This window comes from Mustela nigripes, chromosome 9 (assembly GCF_022355385.1).
Source record: "Mustela nigripes isolate SB6536 chromosome 9, MUSNIG.SB6536, whole genome shotgun sequence".
Classification (NCBI taxonomy): Eukaryota; Metazoa; Chordata; class Mammalia; order Carnivora; family Mustelidae; genus Mustela; species Mustela nigripes.
In genome coordinates, this window is record NC_081565.1 from 91,088,604 (window position 1) to 91,104,791 (window position 16,188).

The 16,188-nt window shown below is 40.8% G+C and overlaps 1 protein-coding gene across 2 annotated transcripts in view; it reads left to right on the forward strand.

The window, feature by feature from the left end:
* LOC132024906 (contactin-associated protein-like 3) overlaps nucleotides 1-16,188 on the forward strand; it is a 157,498-nt gene that overhangs the window by 10,850 nt on the left and 130,460 nt on the right. For both annotated transcript variants that reach the window (XM_059412117.1, XM_059412116.1), the window contains exon 2: nucleotides 15,137-15,247. In XM_059412117.1, coding sequence (XP_059268100.1) covers nucleotides 15,137-15,247 — 111 coding nt within the window. The remainder of the gene's footprint in view (nucleotides 1-15,136; nucleotides 15,248-16,188) is intronic.

Sequence of the window (16,188 nt, forward strand, 5' to 3'; positions counted from 1 at the left end):
TCCCCCTCAGATTGTTTTTCAGAGTCCATAGTCTCTCATGATTCACCTCCTCTTCCAATTTATCCCAACTCCCTTCTCCTCTCTAACACCCCTTGTCCTCCATGCTATGTGTTGTGCTCCACAAATAAGTGAAAACATATGATAATTGACTCTCTGCTTGACTTATTTCACTCAGCATAATGTCTTCCAGTCCTGTCCATGCTGTCTTCCTGTTGAATGTGTTTTGCTTCTGCAATCATCTAGGCTCATGGATTCATGTCCAGGAAACACATCCCTACAATAAAAGTAAGAAAAAAACACATAGAAGAAACAAAGCACCATGAGGGAGAATAAGAAGAAATGAGAAACTGCATAGATAAAAATAAATGTAGATATTAAGATCAATTTATAATGTATGATTTATTATATAGGTATAAGGAAATAAAAGACAGGGAGAATGGAGAGAATATGGATGGTCAAAATGATTGAGCAGAATTGAGAAAGAACAGTGTTGAAATGAAATTCTTTATCATTGGCCTAAAGAACTCAGGGGCTGCTAACATGGCAGATTAGACACAGGCGGAGAGAGACTTAGTAAATTAGAAGACAGTCGTGGAATAAAAAACCAGCATGTTCCATAGGGAGACAGAGAGGCAGGGAATATGAAAACCAGGCCAAGGGGCAGGGAGAAGAACACAACAAGATCTCTGTGTCAGATAGGAGCTCTGGAAGGAGGAGATGTGGAAAGAAGAAACACTTAAGAGGTGTTTCTATAGAAAGGTGATCCTTAGAGACCATGTATGGAGATTGCCCAGAATTGAAACGTCACCAATCTTTAGATTCAGGAAGGCCTTCAAATCCCTAGTAATACAAAAATAAAGAAATTACCACACACAGCAACACTTTATGTTGGAACCGTTGAACACCAGAATAGAGAGAAACTGGTATGAGTGGTCTGAGAGACAGATGACAAACAATAAAAGCAGGGATGTGAACTCTTAAGTTTGTGAGAGGGAATAATTACCAACCAGGAACTGTAGACTTGTTGCTTTAGTTCAAGAGTGAAGGTGAGATAAAGTCATGCATAGAGAAAGTAAAATCCAGAAGTATGAAAGACCGACAAAGCTTCACTAAAGAAATACTGATGGGTAAGTTTAGCAAGAAAGGACATGATTACAGAGGGCAGTACGAGATGTAGAAATCTAGTAGCTAGTGTGCAAATACGATCACACATTTGAGCAACAATAAAGCTGTACGTGCAACATCAGTGTGCAGTTGATGCGATGAAAAGAAAGACAGGTCTATGTGAGTAATGGAAGGTCAACATGGAAAGGAGTGATCAGAATAAGGTGTTTCATGATCCTTGCATTATTTTGTGGAGGGAATTAAAATCTGTTTGATTGTAGGCTTTGTTAAATTGTAAACCAGAGTGTAGTATAAGATTTTAAGGAGGTCCAAAAGAGGAATTGTAAAAGAAAGTATACCTTCCAAACCAAAAGAATTAAAAAAAAAAAAAAAAAGGACTAGGTGGGGTACAGATTTCACACTATTCAAAAGAAAGCAAGAAGAGAGGGAAAGAAAAAAAAAAAGAAAGCCTTGGATAAAATCGACAAACAAGTACATAAAATAAATGTAACGAAGTGATAAGGATATAGAGATTTGAAGAAATTATTTCCAGCTTTTATATTTTGGGTATAGAATATATTGGACAATATCATTCAGGCTTTCAACTATATATAGAATATTTACATTTTGGGGCCCCTGGGTGGCTCAGTGGGTTAAAGCCTCTGCCTTCGGCTCAGGTCATGATCTCAGGGTCCTGGGATCGAGCCCCGCATCGGGCTTTCTGCTCAGCGGGGAGTCTGCTTCCTTCCTCTCTCTCTGCCTGCCTCTCTGCCTACTTGTGATCTCTGTCTGTCAAATAAATAAATAAAATCTTTAAAAAAATATAAGGATAATCAGTGAAAAATGAATTAAATGGGATATTTTACATGCTCTTCAACATTGTGAAATTTTTTCTTCTTTAGGAAAAAAGTTTTCTGTTTCATATTTTAATATGATTGTATGTTTATTCATTCATTTGTCTTTTATCTGATATTGAGAATATTCTTGATTAAACAAAGAAAATGTGTTTATGCTTGAAAGCAGGTGAATGGGGTCATTTAAATGTGTGGGTTTTCATCTGATCTCCTTTTCTTACGAACTGCTGTTAGGTTACAGCGATAATCCCAAGTGTGGCTGTTGGCGCTGTGGGTGGATTTGGGTGGCACAATTTAATTCGTGCTCATAGCACTTTAATCATATACTTGTGACATTATTAAGTTTCAACAATTACTGCTGATAAATTACGGAGGCATTTTTTTACGGGTGTCTGAGCTGTTTCTCATATTTTAAAACAGAACAACACATTGGATTTTATCACGCATTTTTCTGTTAGAATCTGGAATTCCCCAAGGTTAGCAGATTTGTATCTTTTATAAACTAATTTTAAATTCTGTGGTCTTATATAATGCCTAGATGATGCAGATCGAGAGGTTTATAAAAGAAATGGCAGTATATATACACGGTGTGTTTTGACATATGCTGTGAATTTTAAATTTCTACTAGCTGCTGAACATTTCAGCATTTCCCCTTGTCTTTGACACAAGTGCTGTATCTCAGCATGGCTGGAAAGGTTAGTAGAGGAGTGAAAAATCCCCATCCTCTTCAGGTGAATTTTGAAAAGAAATGTTTAGTTGCACCCTTGGAAATAATACCAAATAGATATATTGCCTTTGTAAGTAAGTGTGTAAGTGTGTATTTGCTTGATGTGCTTCCTAAAGCTTCCTAAAAATGTTCGATTTTCCACTTGTGTAACAGCAGTGGCCTCTAGTTTTGAATAAACATGAACTATTAAACAAAATGATTGTTTTATGGAAATTTTTTGGGCAGAGACCCAAGTTTTCAGTGAACTGTTACTATTTAAATTCAAATAATTTTTAGGTAAACATTACATTAAACGGTAACACTGTTGTGTACCAGTGGGCTGTTCCAGAAAATACTTAACTGTGAGTGGATTGTACTGAAACTTTCAGAATCATCTAAATTCCATAATATTTCAAATCCCAAAATATAAAAACTCCCCCCCCCCCATGTATCCTGTATACATTCTTGGAGCTCTACAAAGAAATCACTGCCTTGTGTTTTCCTCCCTCCAACAAAATGGGGAAAAACGGTATTTTGTGGAAGGGTCACGTACAAATATTCGTGCTTGGACTGGATTGATTGTACCTGCTGCCCCCAACTGCAGACTCTTTTGAACAACGGTCCTTGTTGACAAGGAGGGAGGGAGGGACGCAGGGAAGACGGGGAGGACGGAAGGAGGCAGGAGGGAGAGCAAAAGGCAGGTGGATCCCATTGCAGAGCAGAGCTTGTGGCCGGACTTCCATCGCTGGTCACACCAGATTTTGAGCCTCCCAGTTGATTATTTAAAGCACAAAATACATATTTCTCTGCCATGGCGTGTATTCTGTTTCTCATTCTCATGAAACGGTGAGTTTAGCTTGGAAATATGTTAGTTATTTTGTATTTGTTGTTTTAAATTCTTTCCAGTGAAAATGCCCGAATACTAAATATTCTTTCCAAGATAGTAAGTTCTCGAGTCACCTAAGCCTCGTCCTAAAAATTCAACTATTGGTGATAATATTTATCGATCAAATAGAATAGGGTGTTGTTGGTTTTTTTTGGTTAAGATTTGTCACGTGGACTGGCAGGAGAAACATTTCTTAAAATATAAATGAACATCTAAATCCTTTCATGTGTCCTTGTAAATTTTTAAAAACTTTGTCTTGTCATTTTTGATCATCTTACTGTCAGATAGTAGAGAGGGAATAAAATAACTTTCTTTCCAAATTTTTGGTGGTGCAAATTGAGAAACTTAAAAAATTTGTCCAAAAGTTTCAAAATAAATTACGTTTCCCCCCCAAATATTTATTAGCTGTTGCTCCATGAATCAGCTTATGGAGGAGCACCATCTATGGAATGGAGCTATGTGATTTTATGAGAATCACAGTATATTGGTAAGGCGTGGGAACAATGTCTGAACAAAAATTAAAAACAGGTGCACTCCATTGTTCTGTAGCCATGTTAACAATGTGAGTAGAGTCTGTGGGATATCAGACTCTGCCCCTTGAAATGGATAGCTCAGATTTATAGGTCAGCAAGGCAGGTCTCCAGTTAGTGAGCTACGCCTAGTTAGATTCTTTTTAAACTCAAGGTTTACAAAAGACAACTGACAGAATGGGAGAAGATATTTGCAAACGACATATCAGATAAAGGACTAGTATCCAAAATCTATAAGGAACTTAGCAAACTCAGCACCCAAAGAACAAATAATCCAATCAAGAAATGGGCAGAGGACATGAACAGACATTTCTGCAAAGAAGACATCCAGATGGCCAACAGACACATGAAAAAGTGCTGCATATCACTCGGCATCAGGGAAATACAAATCAAAACCACAATGAGATATCACCTCACAGCAGTCAGAATGGCTAAAATCAACAAGTCAGGAAATGACAGATGCTGGCGAGGATGCGGAGAAAGGGGAACCCTCCTACACTGTTGGTGGGAATGCAAGCTGGTGCAACCACTCTGGAAAACAGCATGGAGGTTCCTAAAAATGTGCAAAATAGAACTACCCTATGACCCAACAATTGCACTACAGGGTATTTACCCTAAAGATACAAACATAGTGATCTAAAGGGGCACATGAACCTGAATGTTTATAGCAGCAATGTCTGCAATAGCCAAACTATACAAAGAACCTAGATGTCCATCAACAGATGAATGGATCAAGAAGAGGTGGTATATATACACAATGGAATACTATGCAGCCATCAAAAGAAATGAAATCTTGCCATTTGTGATGACGTGGATGGAAATAGAGGGTATCATGTTTAGCAAAATAAGTCAATCGGAGAAAGACAACTATCATATGATCTCCCTGATATGAGGAAGTGGAGATGCTACGTGGGGGGCTTGGGGGGTAGGAGAAGAAAAAATGAAACAAGATGGGATTGGGAGGGAGACAATCCATAAGAGACTCTTAATCTCACAGAACAAACTGAGGGTTGCTGGGGGGAGGGGGTTTGGGAGGGGGTGGGGTTATGGACACTGGGGAGGGTATGTGCTTTGGTGAGTGCTGTGAAGTGTGTAAACCTGGCGATTCACAACCTGTACCCCTGGGGCTAATAATACATTATATGCTTATAAAATATTTTAAAAATGCAATTAAAAAAATAAATAAACTCAAAGTTTAGAGCCACATCAATGCCAACGTGAGTCGACAGCAGACTTTCTCAAGTGTGGCCCTCTGAGTAGGAGCAGGAGAGGGTTCCGCATTCTTGTGGTCATGTTTCTTACTTGCTGACTCCCCAGCCCTGGTTCAAATGCCACCCACAGAGCACAGCACGGGTTCCCGGCTGCTCCCCGTGACAGCAGGTGGCCTGTGGAGCTGCTGTACCCAGAAGTGAAGCCTGCAGGCTTTTCCTATCAGGACGAACTTGGCTGTTTGGGTGGTGTGAGCTCAACATGTGTCGAGATGAAATATAACTTAGATATGGAGATTTCAGAAAGTTGCTCTCCACCTCGTGGCCCAGTTGAATGCAGCACGTTTATCAGATACCTGCCCCGTGCCAGGCAGTGTGCTAGAAGCTGAGGAAATAAAGATAATAAATATTGGTTCTTTCCAAAACCTGTGGATCCTCCATGAGAAGCAGGATGAGTCATTAAAAGTGGTGCCGGTTGTAATGCTAAAGCCACAGTCACCACTGGGTGTCTGTGCCTTTTGCTGAATGTTTTTTGGGGAACTTAATGGATAATAATTGGGATCACTAAAATTTTGCCTTTGAAACAGGTGCAAATTCTTGGCTCTTTAGTGTGCGGAAGGAAGGCAGCCCGTGAGAAACCTGGAACAGCACTCCCCCAGGGCCGGTTCCTCTGAGGTTGGGAAGTCACACAGTTTTGCATTATTTTAAAACCAGGAAGGAATAGATTTTTCAGCCAAGCACTAGAGCAGAATTTCAGAGTCTTCTTGACGTAGAGCTGGGATAAAATCAGTGTAGAGCTGCATCGCTTGTGTCTTGTCGCAGGGAAGTTACTTGAATCACAGCCGTTATTCGTAAGTAAATTCTCAGTTGTTGATAAAAAGAAGGACTTTGCTTTTTAGGAGGCATTATTTTTAGAACAATTTTGGGTTCTCAGCAATATTACGCAAAGTATAGGGATTTCCCATATCCCCCTCTCCCCACACATGCGCGGCCTCCCCTATTACCAGCAGTCACCCCAGAGGCTTCCTTCATTCACACTGATGAATCCGTTACCACTCAGAGCTCATGATTTATGTGAGGGGTCACTCTGGGTGTTGTACACTCTATGGGACTTGCCAAATGTATAAAGACCTGTATCCACCATGACAGCACCCTACAGAGTAGCTTCACTGCCCTAAGAGTCCCGGTGCCCCCCCCCCCCATTCATTCCTGTCTACCTCTTAAACTCTGACAGCTACTGATCTTTTTACTGTCTCTATAATTTCACTTTTTCCAAGTGTGGAGCCTCTTCAAATTTGCTTCTTTCACTTACTAATATGCACTTAAGGTTCATTCCTGTCTTTTCATGGCCTGATAGCTCACTTCTCTTTAGTGCTGAAAAGATCCCCTTGTCTGGTTGTGCCACTGTTTCTTTAGCCATTCGCTGACTAAAGGACACTTTGTTTGACTTCAGGCTTTGGCCATCAGTGAGTAAAGCTGCTAGAAACAGCGTGTGTGTGTTACTGTGTGGACGTAAGTTTTCAGCTCCTTTGGGTAAATACCAAGGAGCGCGGTTGGAACGCACGGAGGGAGTATATTAGTTTTCTAAGAGCCTGCCAAATTGTCTTCCAGAAAGACCATACTGTTTTGCACTCCCACCAGCAATGGATGAGGGCTCCTGCTGCCCTCTGTCCGTGCCAGCATTTTATGTGGGCCCAGTTCCAGGTGTTGGCCATGCTGAGGGGTGTGTGGTGGTATCCCATTGTTTTAATTTCCACTTCCCTGATGACGGATGATGTCGGGTCTCTTGTCATCTGCTTATTTGACATCTGCCATCTTCTCTGTTGAGGTGCCAGGAAGTCTTTGGACTGGTGCTTAAATGGAGTTTTTTTTTTTTTCTTTTTAATTATTGAGTTTAAGAGTTATTTTTATACTTGGAGAGCAGTTCTTTGCAGATGTATGTTTTGCAAATGTTTTCTCCCAGTCTGTGACTTATCTTTTCATTTTCTTGACAGTGCCTTTCTCAGAGCAGAAAATTCTTTCATCAACACCAGCAGGTCAATCCTTTCTTTCATAGATCATGCCTTTGGTGTTGCATCTAGAAAGTCATTTGCAAACACAGGTCATCTGGATTTTCTCCTGAGCCATCTTTTGGGAATTTTATTTTTTTGTACTTTACAGTTAGATCTGTGATTTATCTAACTGTCAATTTTTGTGAAAGGTGAGAGTCTGTGTCTAGGCTCTTGATGTTGCATGTGGATGCCCAGTTGTCCTCATGCCATTTGTCGAACAGCCTGTCTTTGCTACATTGGGTACGTTCAGCTCTACTGTGTGGGCTTCTGGGCTTTATTCCTCATGCCATTTGTCGAACAGCCTGTCTTTGCTACATTGGGTACCTTCAGCTCTACTATGTGGGCTTCTGGGCTTTATTCTGTTCCATTGACCCATTTGTCCGTTCTTTTGCCAATACTGAGTTGTCTTCACTGCCACAGCTCTGTAGTAGGTCTTGAACTAGCTGGTGTCAGTCCTCCAACTTTAATATTCTGTTGGCTGCTCTGGGTAGTTTTTTCTCTCCACGTAAACTTTAGAATTGGTTTGTTGATATCCACAAAATAACTTGCTGGGATTTTTATGGATTTGCCTTCAATTATAGACCAAATTGGAAGAACTGACATCTTGACAGCATTGACTGTTCCTGTCCTTGAACATAGATCATCTCTCCATTTATGCAGTTCTTTGACTTTATGCATCAGTGTTTTGTAGCTCTCCTCATACAGATTGTGTCCATGTTTTGTTAGATGTATGCCCAAGTATTTCATACTTTTGGATGCTCATGTAAATGGTGTTGTATTGTTGTTGTTGTTTTTAAAGATTTTATTTATTTATTTTTTACAGAGAGATCACAAGTAGGCAGAGAGGCAGGCAGACAGGGAGGGGGAAGCAGGCTTCATGTTGAGCAGAGAGCAGGATGCAGGGCTCGATTCCAGGACCCTGGGATCATGACCTGAGCCAAAGGCAGAGGCTTTAACCCACTGAACCACTCAGGTGCCCCATGGTGTTGTGTTTTTAATTTCAAATTCAACCTGTTCTTTGCTGGTATTTAAGAAAGGGTGGACTTTTTATGTTAACCTTATATCCTGTGTGCTGCTATAATCACTTGTTAGTTCTAGATTTTTGGTCATTTCTTCTGGATTTTCTACATGGATGGTCATGTCATTTGTGAACAAAGATTTCTTCCTTCCCAATCTGTATCCCTTTTATTTCCTCTTCCTGCCTAACTGCATTAATTACGACATCTAGTCGGATATTGAAAAGAAAGGGGGAGAGGGAACAACCTTGTCTTGCTCCCAATCGGAGTAGGAAAGCTTCAAGTTTCTTACCTTTAGGTATGATTTAACTTTAGGTTTTTGGTAGATATTCTTTTTCAAGATGAGAAAGTTCCCCTCTGTATAAGAGTGTTTACAACAAACAGGTGTTGCATTTTGTGAAATACTTTCTTCTGCATCTCTTTATATGATTGCGTGGTTTTCTTCTTTAGCTTGTTGATGTGGGTGATTACATTGGTTTTTTAATGTTGAATTGACCTTATATACCTGGAATGAATTACACCTGCTCTCTTTATACATTGTTGGATTCAATTTGCTAATACTTGGTTGAGGACTTTGCTTCTATGTGTATGAGAGATAATCGGTCTATGGGTTTCTTGTAATATCTATAACTGCTTTTAGTATTAGGGTAATTCATTTGTCATAAAATGAATCAGAAAGTCTTCCCTCTGCTTCTAGCTCCTGGAAGTATTTGTAGAGAATTGGTAACCTTCGTTCCTTAAATATTTGGTAGAATTTGTCACTGAAGCCATCTGGACATGGTGCTTCTGTTTTGGAAAGTTATTAATTATAGATTCAGATTCTTTAGTAGATATAGGCCTATACGGATTGTGTTCGTTCTTGTGTGAAATTGGCAAATTGTTTCTTGTAGGGATTAGTCCATATTTGATAATTAGATTATCAAATTTATAGGTATAGGGTCAGCCATATTATTTCTTTATTACCCATTTAATGTCTGTGGGATCTATGGTGATGTTCTTTCTTTGATCTCTCTTATTAGAAATTTGTGAACTCTCTCTCTCTCTTTTTAAGCTAGCCTGGCAAGAATCTTTTACTGACCTTTTCAAAGGTCAGTAAATGATTTTGATTTGATTGATTTTGTCCATTGATTTCCTGTTTCCAATTTTATTGTTTGGTATTCTAACAAGAAGACATTTTCAAAAGTAATTTTGTGCTTTTGAGTTGCAGATTTTCTGGAAGACCAAAGCCAGATCATTAGTCAGGAAGCTCTTTTTATTAACAAATATTTGCCCAGTTACATCTTTTCTACCATTTGTATAAAGCATTTGGAATATGTAATTTTGTAATTTAGAATTTTCTCAAAAAAATATAAGACATTTTACAAATGCTTTGATCTAAAAAAGGAAACACTATCAGTATGAGTTCACTCAGCTGGAGGGAATTGAGGTATTATTTAATTATAAGAACAATAATTATTTCAAATTCATACTTAATAATAGTTGCAATTAATGAGTATTAATTTGCTATCACCCCACTAAAATCAATGGCAAATTGTTTTTTTAGTGTTACCATTTAACTTACAAAAAAAGGTGAATCCTTCTACACCAAGGAATAATTTTAAAGGCAACATCTGGATTTAGAGCTATTAATTAAATAGCTCTCATTTAATTCAGTGAACATAAACCCAACCTTTGAGATAATTCACAACATAGGTTATGACAGGAGAGCAAACCTAGAAGTAAAAACAAGAGTGCTTAACTTAGGACTGTGCTAATGGGTAGGCAAGCACTCTCTGCATGGGTGAGATAAATAAATTAGCCAGGAACTTGGTGTAATTTGTCCTTTCTGACTTGGTTCTCACAGAGATATGATTGTATTCTATTACTGGCATGCACAACTTACTGGAACAGACAAGAAATCTGAAATCACCTCTGCTTTCCTACAGCTGGGCTCCTAATATGCTGGGCTTTGAGGATCATAAAATTAAGTAACTCAGACTTAAACTCATGCAGTTGTTCAAACTCATTCGATGCCAAGTTGGTGGCCAAGTATAGTCCTACATGGGGTCTACATGGGGTGTGCCGGTCTGAGCACACAGCAGCACACATTTTCAGGGGCAAGTGAGGGTGGAGGTGACTGAGATGGGATTGGAGAATCGTGTCCCTAGAACACCCTGTATGCCATGCTTACAGAATGTCCCATTGCTTCTAGGGGGGCATTACTATCACTCATACATGCACAGGTGTGTGCACCTGAGGGTTGGAGACTAGCCAGTGCCCCTGAACCCTGACCAAGTTCAGCACTGCCGTCCAAAGTGCTGACAGCCTGGTTCCGAACCTGTACGCATTGGGACTCTGAAAGCACACACTTCAGGAAGGAAGGCGTGGGGGCCCCAGATGTTCACAAAGTTCTCAGTGGCCTTGATGGGCCACCAGGGATCGAGGAATATTGGAGCAGCAGCTCTGGGCCTCATTCCTCCTGATGGAGAGAGATTTCTAGGTATCTTCAGGCTCTTCTGAGTCCGTATGTCCTTGCTGGTCTAGTGGCCAAGGGGCACCCTGTGTGGGCCTTGATTCCAGCTGCTCATGTGGGAGGAGCAAGTAGCGCTGGAAGTCGGGGGGATTTAGGTCATACTCTCTGTTCCATTCCAGGGACTGGAGTCCACTGTGATATGCTGAAGGATGAGAAACAAGCAACAAACAAACAAACATGAGTGTTCTGTGTGGAGGAATTTTTAATCTCATCCAGAAGATTAGGCATCCTGAAAAGATACCACTTACACATAATTAAGTACAAACTGAATTTGAAGTGTCAAAGAAACCAGAACAAATGTATTACAGACAGGCTGTGGCTAACTGACGGAGTCTGTCTGGGCTTCTTTTCTATCTGTGGGGAAGGGTAGATTTAAATAGTTTCAGAAGAGATCAAGAGCCTAGAAAACCCCCAGATCAGCTCACCTAGAGTGGGAAGACTAAGCCACCTCTATTGTCTCCAGTTGTGGGAAGTTCCAAATTTCTAAGATTTCACCTGGAAAAAATACATATAATTTTAAAACACAGAAGCTGGAATATTGTTTTATAATCTCAGTCTAAGGCTATTCTGCTGGTAAGACATACAATAGGCGTTTGATTAAAATGACATTGTAATAGGTGCACCTAGTGAGACAAGGTTTGAGTATTTCATATATATGGATTTATTATATCAGAATGCACATAAGGACGTCTCTAGCACTCTGATCTGAGTCATACATAAATCATGAACAATTGTGGCGTGTTTGTGTTTTCTCTAAAACCCATGACAATGGACCATTACTTTTCCTTTAGTATTCTTAAGCCTCTCTGAGAACCTCACTTGGAGTACATTTGAACCACTGAAGGATGAGTGCATCTCAAAACTAAGATTATTCCATGGACTCACTCTCATTAATATGAGTGGTTATTATGAAGGGAAATAAAATTGCTTTAGCTTACTTAGCTGCAATATTCTCTGTCTATTTTCATATGTTAATTCTCAAAAGCTTATTATTTGTACTCAACTTGCTTTCCCTCTAAGTGATAAATAGTAGTTGTTTAAAGTTGATTGCCATCTCACTTGTCAGAATTCATACTTTGTGAATAATTCTTGTACCTTTGAAACATTTCAGGAATCATCTTTTTCTTGGATAGAAATAATGTTTATCAGATTATTCATGAGAAAGATACTCATTTAGTGGGATTCACATGTTTTATAATGATGCGAAGAAAAAAGAAAATTAAGTTGGGTCTTGACAATTTTTGCTTCGGGTATCATAGTAGAAAACCTAAACATTTCAGGTTGAAAACAGTAGTTAATGTAGGTTTGGGATGGCTCTGGAGGCTTCACCTTACATGGATTAAATTCAGTTAGAAACACACTAAATGCCTGGAAAACACTGTCCAAATCCTGAACTTCTCCTCTCCAGGTACCTTATAAGTATGTGACCACCTTGTTTTTGACCACACAAGTCCTCAACTTCTACTACGTTGGAGTAAATTGGAACACTGGTTTTGAAGCCTCTAAGTTAGGGTTATAAAAAACATTGGCATTTAAAAATAAATTTTATAAATTGTTCTTCCAAAGAAAGATTACAGCACTAAAGCTATTACTTCTTCTTCTTCTTCTTTTTAAAGATGAAGCTTCATAGCCAAGCTTCATGAAGTAAGAGTAAAAAATGACAATATAGTTTGGAACATTGAACACTGCCTTTCATATCTCTCTATGGGGAACATGTCCTTATAGCATCTTTTGAAGGAACTTAATAGTGTTGACTTGTCTTAGCAGAGTGAGAAGAATAAAAGCAAACACTTTCAACCCTCAGCAGTCCTCTCAGTGAGGGGGTCCCTCTTGTACTTCCTGCCACGTTGCTGTGCGAGTTCCCTTGTATTGTGTAACGGCCCACTGCACAGTTGTGGGGGTCGGCTCCCCATTGCATAATCATGTGATAGCATCACTGTCCAGTCATGTGATTGATTCCCCCTTGAACTGAGGAGAGAGCCGAGGCTTAGCGAAGGATGAGTGACACCCAAGGGTCGGCAAGGCTGGTGAATGCCAGTCCCACCCCAGTCCAGTTGCAAAATCTATGCTAGCTTCAGTGGTGAGATGACGACAGTGTGAGCAGAGGGGACTAGCATCAGGACAGACCCGTGTGGGGCCAGGGCTGGGAAGAGAGCAGGCTTCCCTAGACACACAATGGGAATAGCCCTCTCTTGCTGTCAGTCTGCTGTGTGACTTCAAGGTGGTGGTGAGGTCCCCAGAACACCTATGTACCGGGACACTAATGCAGGCCTGTTCTGCTCAACATGCTAGACCTGAGAGACTTCTAGGCTAACTCTCGAGTTAGCTCCATTGACCATGACCTGTAGATAACACTCCTCTTTTGGAATTTTCTAAAGTACTAAGCATACCCCAGTAATAGGTCAACACTTTGTGCTCCCTGTGCACACATCCATCACGGGGGCTTCTTCGGCCTTCCTGTGCCACAAACCCCTTTGGAACTTCGCTGAAGTCTGTGTCCCTTCTCATAGCAATGGTTATAGATGCATTATATATGTATATATGTATATATATGCCAGTTACAGTGAAGGGCTGATATCCATAAATCAGAAATTATAATATAATGTTTTTTTGTTATTAACTCATTAAATAACAAAATCTAGTGCTGGGTCAAATACGATCATTTGGAAGTAAGGAGGAACATAAATGATATTTCTAGATATTGTGACAATGATTGCTGTCAGATGGTCTGTAACTTATGATGGTAACAAACAAACAAAAAAGCATGGGCACTACTGAAGATGCTGTGGTTTGTCTATGCTCATGGTTAAAGAAAATGCTGAATTTTAGCAGGAGGTTTAATGAAAATAAAGATGTAGTTTTTCTCTGTCTTTGCAGGCTCCTTAAATCATATCTGTACCCCATGTTATGAACTGTTGAGTCATGGTTCCCCGACTCAGTTTCTATGAAAAATCCTCTTGGGCTTTTGACTGGACTTCTAATGAGTCTTTAGCTCAAACTGTGGATGACTGAGCATTTAAAAATGCTGTCTTCTGGGTACCTGAGTGGCTCAGTGGGTTAAAGCTTCTGGCTTCAGCTCAGGTCATGATCTCAGTGTCCTGGGATCGAGTCCCACATCGGGCTCCCTGCTCAGTGGGGAGCCTGCTTCCCCCTCTCTCTGCCTGCCTCTCTGGCTACCTGTAATCTCTCTCTCTCTCTCTATCACATAAGTTAAAAAAAATATTAAAATAAATGCAATCTTCCGGTCTGTGATCGCGGAAGTCTGTATTTTACTCAGTTTTTCTTTAATGTCATTCAGTACAGTTTTTATAATTATCCCCATAAATGTTTTGCACAGTTTTGTAAGATTCATTTTTAGATACTTTATGTGTTTGGTTGTTATTTGCTATTCTAGTTATCGTTGGACCCCAGTTAGAGTTTAAGATGAAATCGGTTTTGGGATGTTGAGCTATGAAACCAGTCACTTACTGACTTTTGGACTTTGTGCCTCTGGAGTTGTATCATCTGGAAGTGATGGTGGTTGCTTTTTTCATTTTTTTTTTTTCCTTTCCCAATTCTGTGCTTTTAATTCTTAAAGGTTCTTTTATGTACTGATAAGACTTTGAGAGCTGCTTTCAGCAGAAGCTGTGATGCCTGTTAAAGTCTTCTTCCTGATTTTAAAGGAAATTCTTTTAATAGTTTTCCACTGAGGGGCAGTGGGCTGGAACCACTTTTAGCAGCCAGGAAGAGCCATTCATTCACTTTCCATGAATTTTGTAAGCCAGTTGTTAAAACACAGTCATTATTAAAGATTAAGTTGTCTAAAGTTACAGTTAAGTAAATCATGTTAAGAACAAAGGTAAATTCTCCAAACTCACCACGTACTACGTTCTTTCATGGCATCTCACTCTTGTCTATGCTCTTGAGGTTATTTTAATCTCTTAATCTGCACGGTGGAAACCCTGTATAATGAAGTGACATGTGCGACCCCCTTACCCTTGCGAGGGTTGCTGACATCATGCTGACAGCTGGGAACGCCCACGATGGGAGTAGGTACACCACGGAAGATGGCAAGTGCTACCCATCGGGGGTTTTATTTTCTTTGCCACCGACTAACCCACCTCTGATCAAGACCGACGCCTGCCATCGGTTCTAGCATTTTCTTGGCCTGTTCAGTAGAAGCAAGGACAGGAGGGAGGCGAGGAGGGCGAGGAAGCAGGAGGGCAGGGAGGGCAGAAGTCGGGGGTGCCTGGAGCAGGGGTTAGTCTGAATTTGCGGTTTTCCCCACAGATCGCTGTGATGTCCCGCTGGCGTCCACGCTGCCTCGAGAGTCCTTCAGCTGCTCGTCACAGCTGTCCAGCAGCCACGGCCCGGGGTTCGCAAGTCTTCATCGCAGAGATGGTGAGTCTGATGCTGTCTGCTGTTAGCCCATCACGCGTCGTTCTCAGACAGAATAACGACCATTCTTACTTCATATTCTTTCTTGCGGCTCGAAGAGTAATTATATCGCAGTTGGATGGAAATGAAGAAGCAGGTTCAGCATTGTATCATTTCTAGCTTCCTGCGTCTGGAGCCTTCTTCTTTTCTGTTGGTTCTGATGTTTCCCTTCCCTGCTGATGGTCGGCAAGTGGTCCTAAATGAGACCTGGAGCAGAAGGGAATTACTGGAGGCTCCAGATTATTCTCATCCCTTTTTAGTTTCAGAGCACTCCGCGGACGGGTGACTAGCAAGTGTGCTTATCGTGGGTAACTAAAACGACAAACACGGGGCTCCTGGGTGGCTCAGTGATCTCGGGGTCCAGGGATGGAGCCCCATGCCTGGCTCCCTGCTCGGTGGGGAGCCTGCTTCTCCCTCTCTTCCCAGCTCCTGCTCTTTCTTCTCGCTCTCTCTCAAATATAGAATTAAAGTCTTAAAACAAAAAACCCAACAACAAATGAATGAGCCAATGTCATGGGCACTGGGGAACACCCAGCAAGCCACTGGCCGGCACCAGCAAGATGGGAAGCTGCCACAGGGCAGTGATGGGGAAACAGCCCCATCCCAGGGCCTGGCCTGGGAGGAGCCGGGACAAAGCCTCCTGTTGAAAATAGATTGTGTTCGTATCCATGGGAAGGGAGCTAAAGGCCTCCTTTCTTGGGTGTGTGGGGGGGTGTTCACTCATTCACTCTTGCTCCTTGACTGTCATGGATGAAGTTGCTTTCACTTTTGCACAAATAATAGTTCAGTAAACAGAGTAATACATGCACTGAAAACGCAAATGTTTTACTACCTTGGAAAGGGATAGATTAATTTTTTTGGTGAATAATTCATCCAGAAAGTAAAATTTTAAATTGTGTCCCACG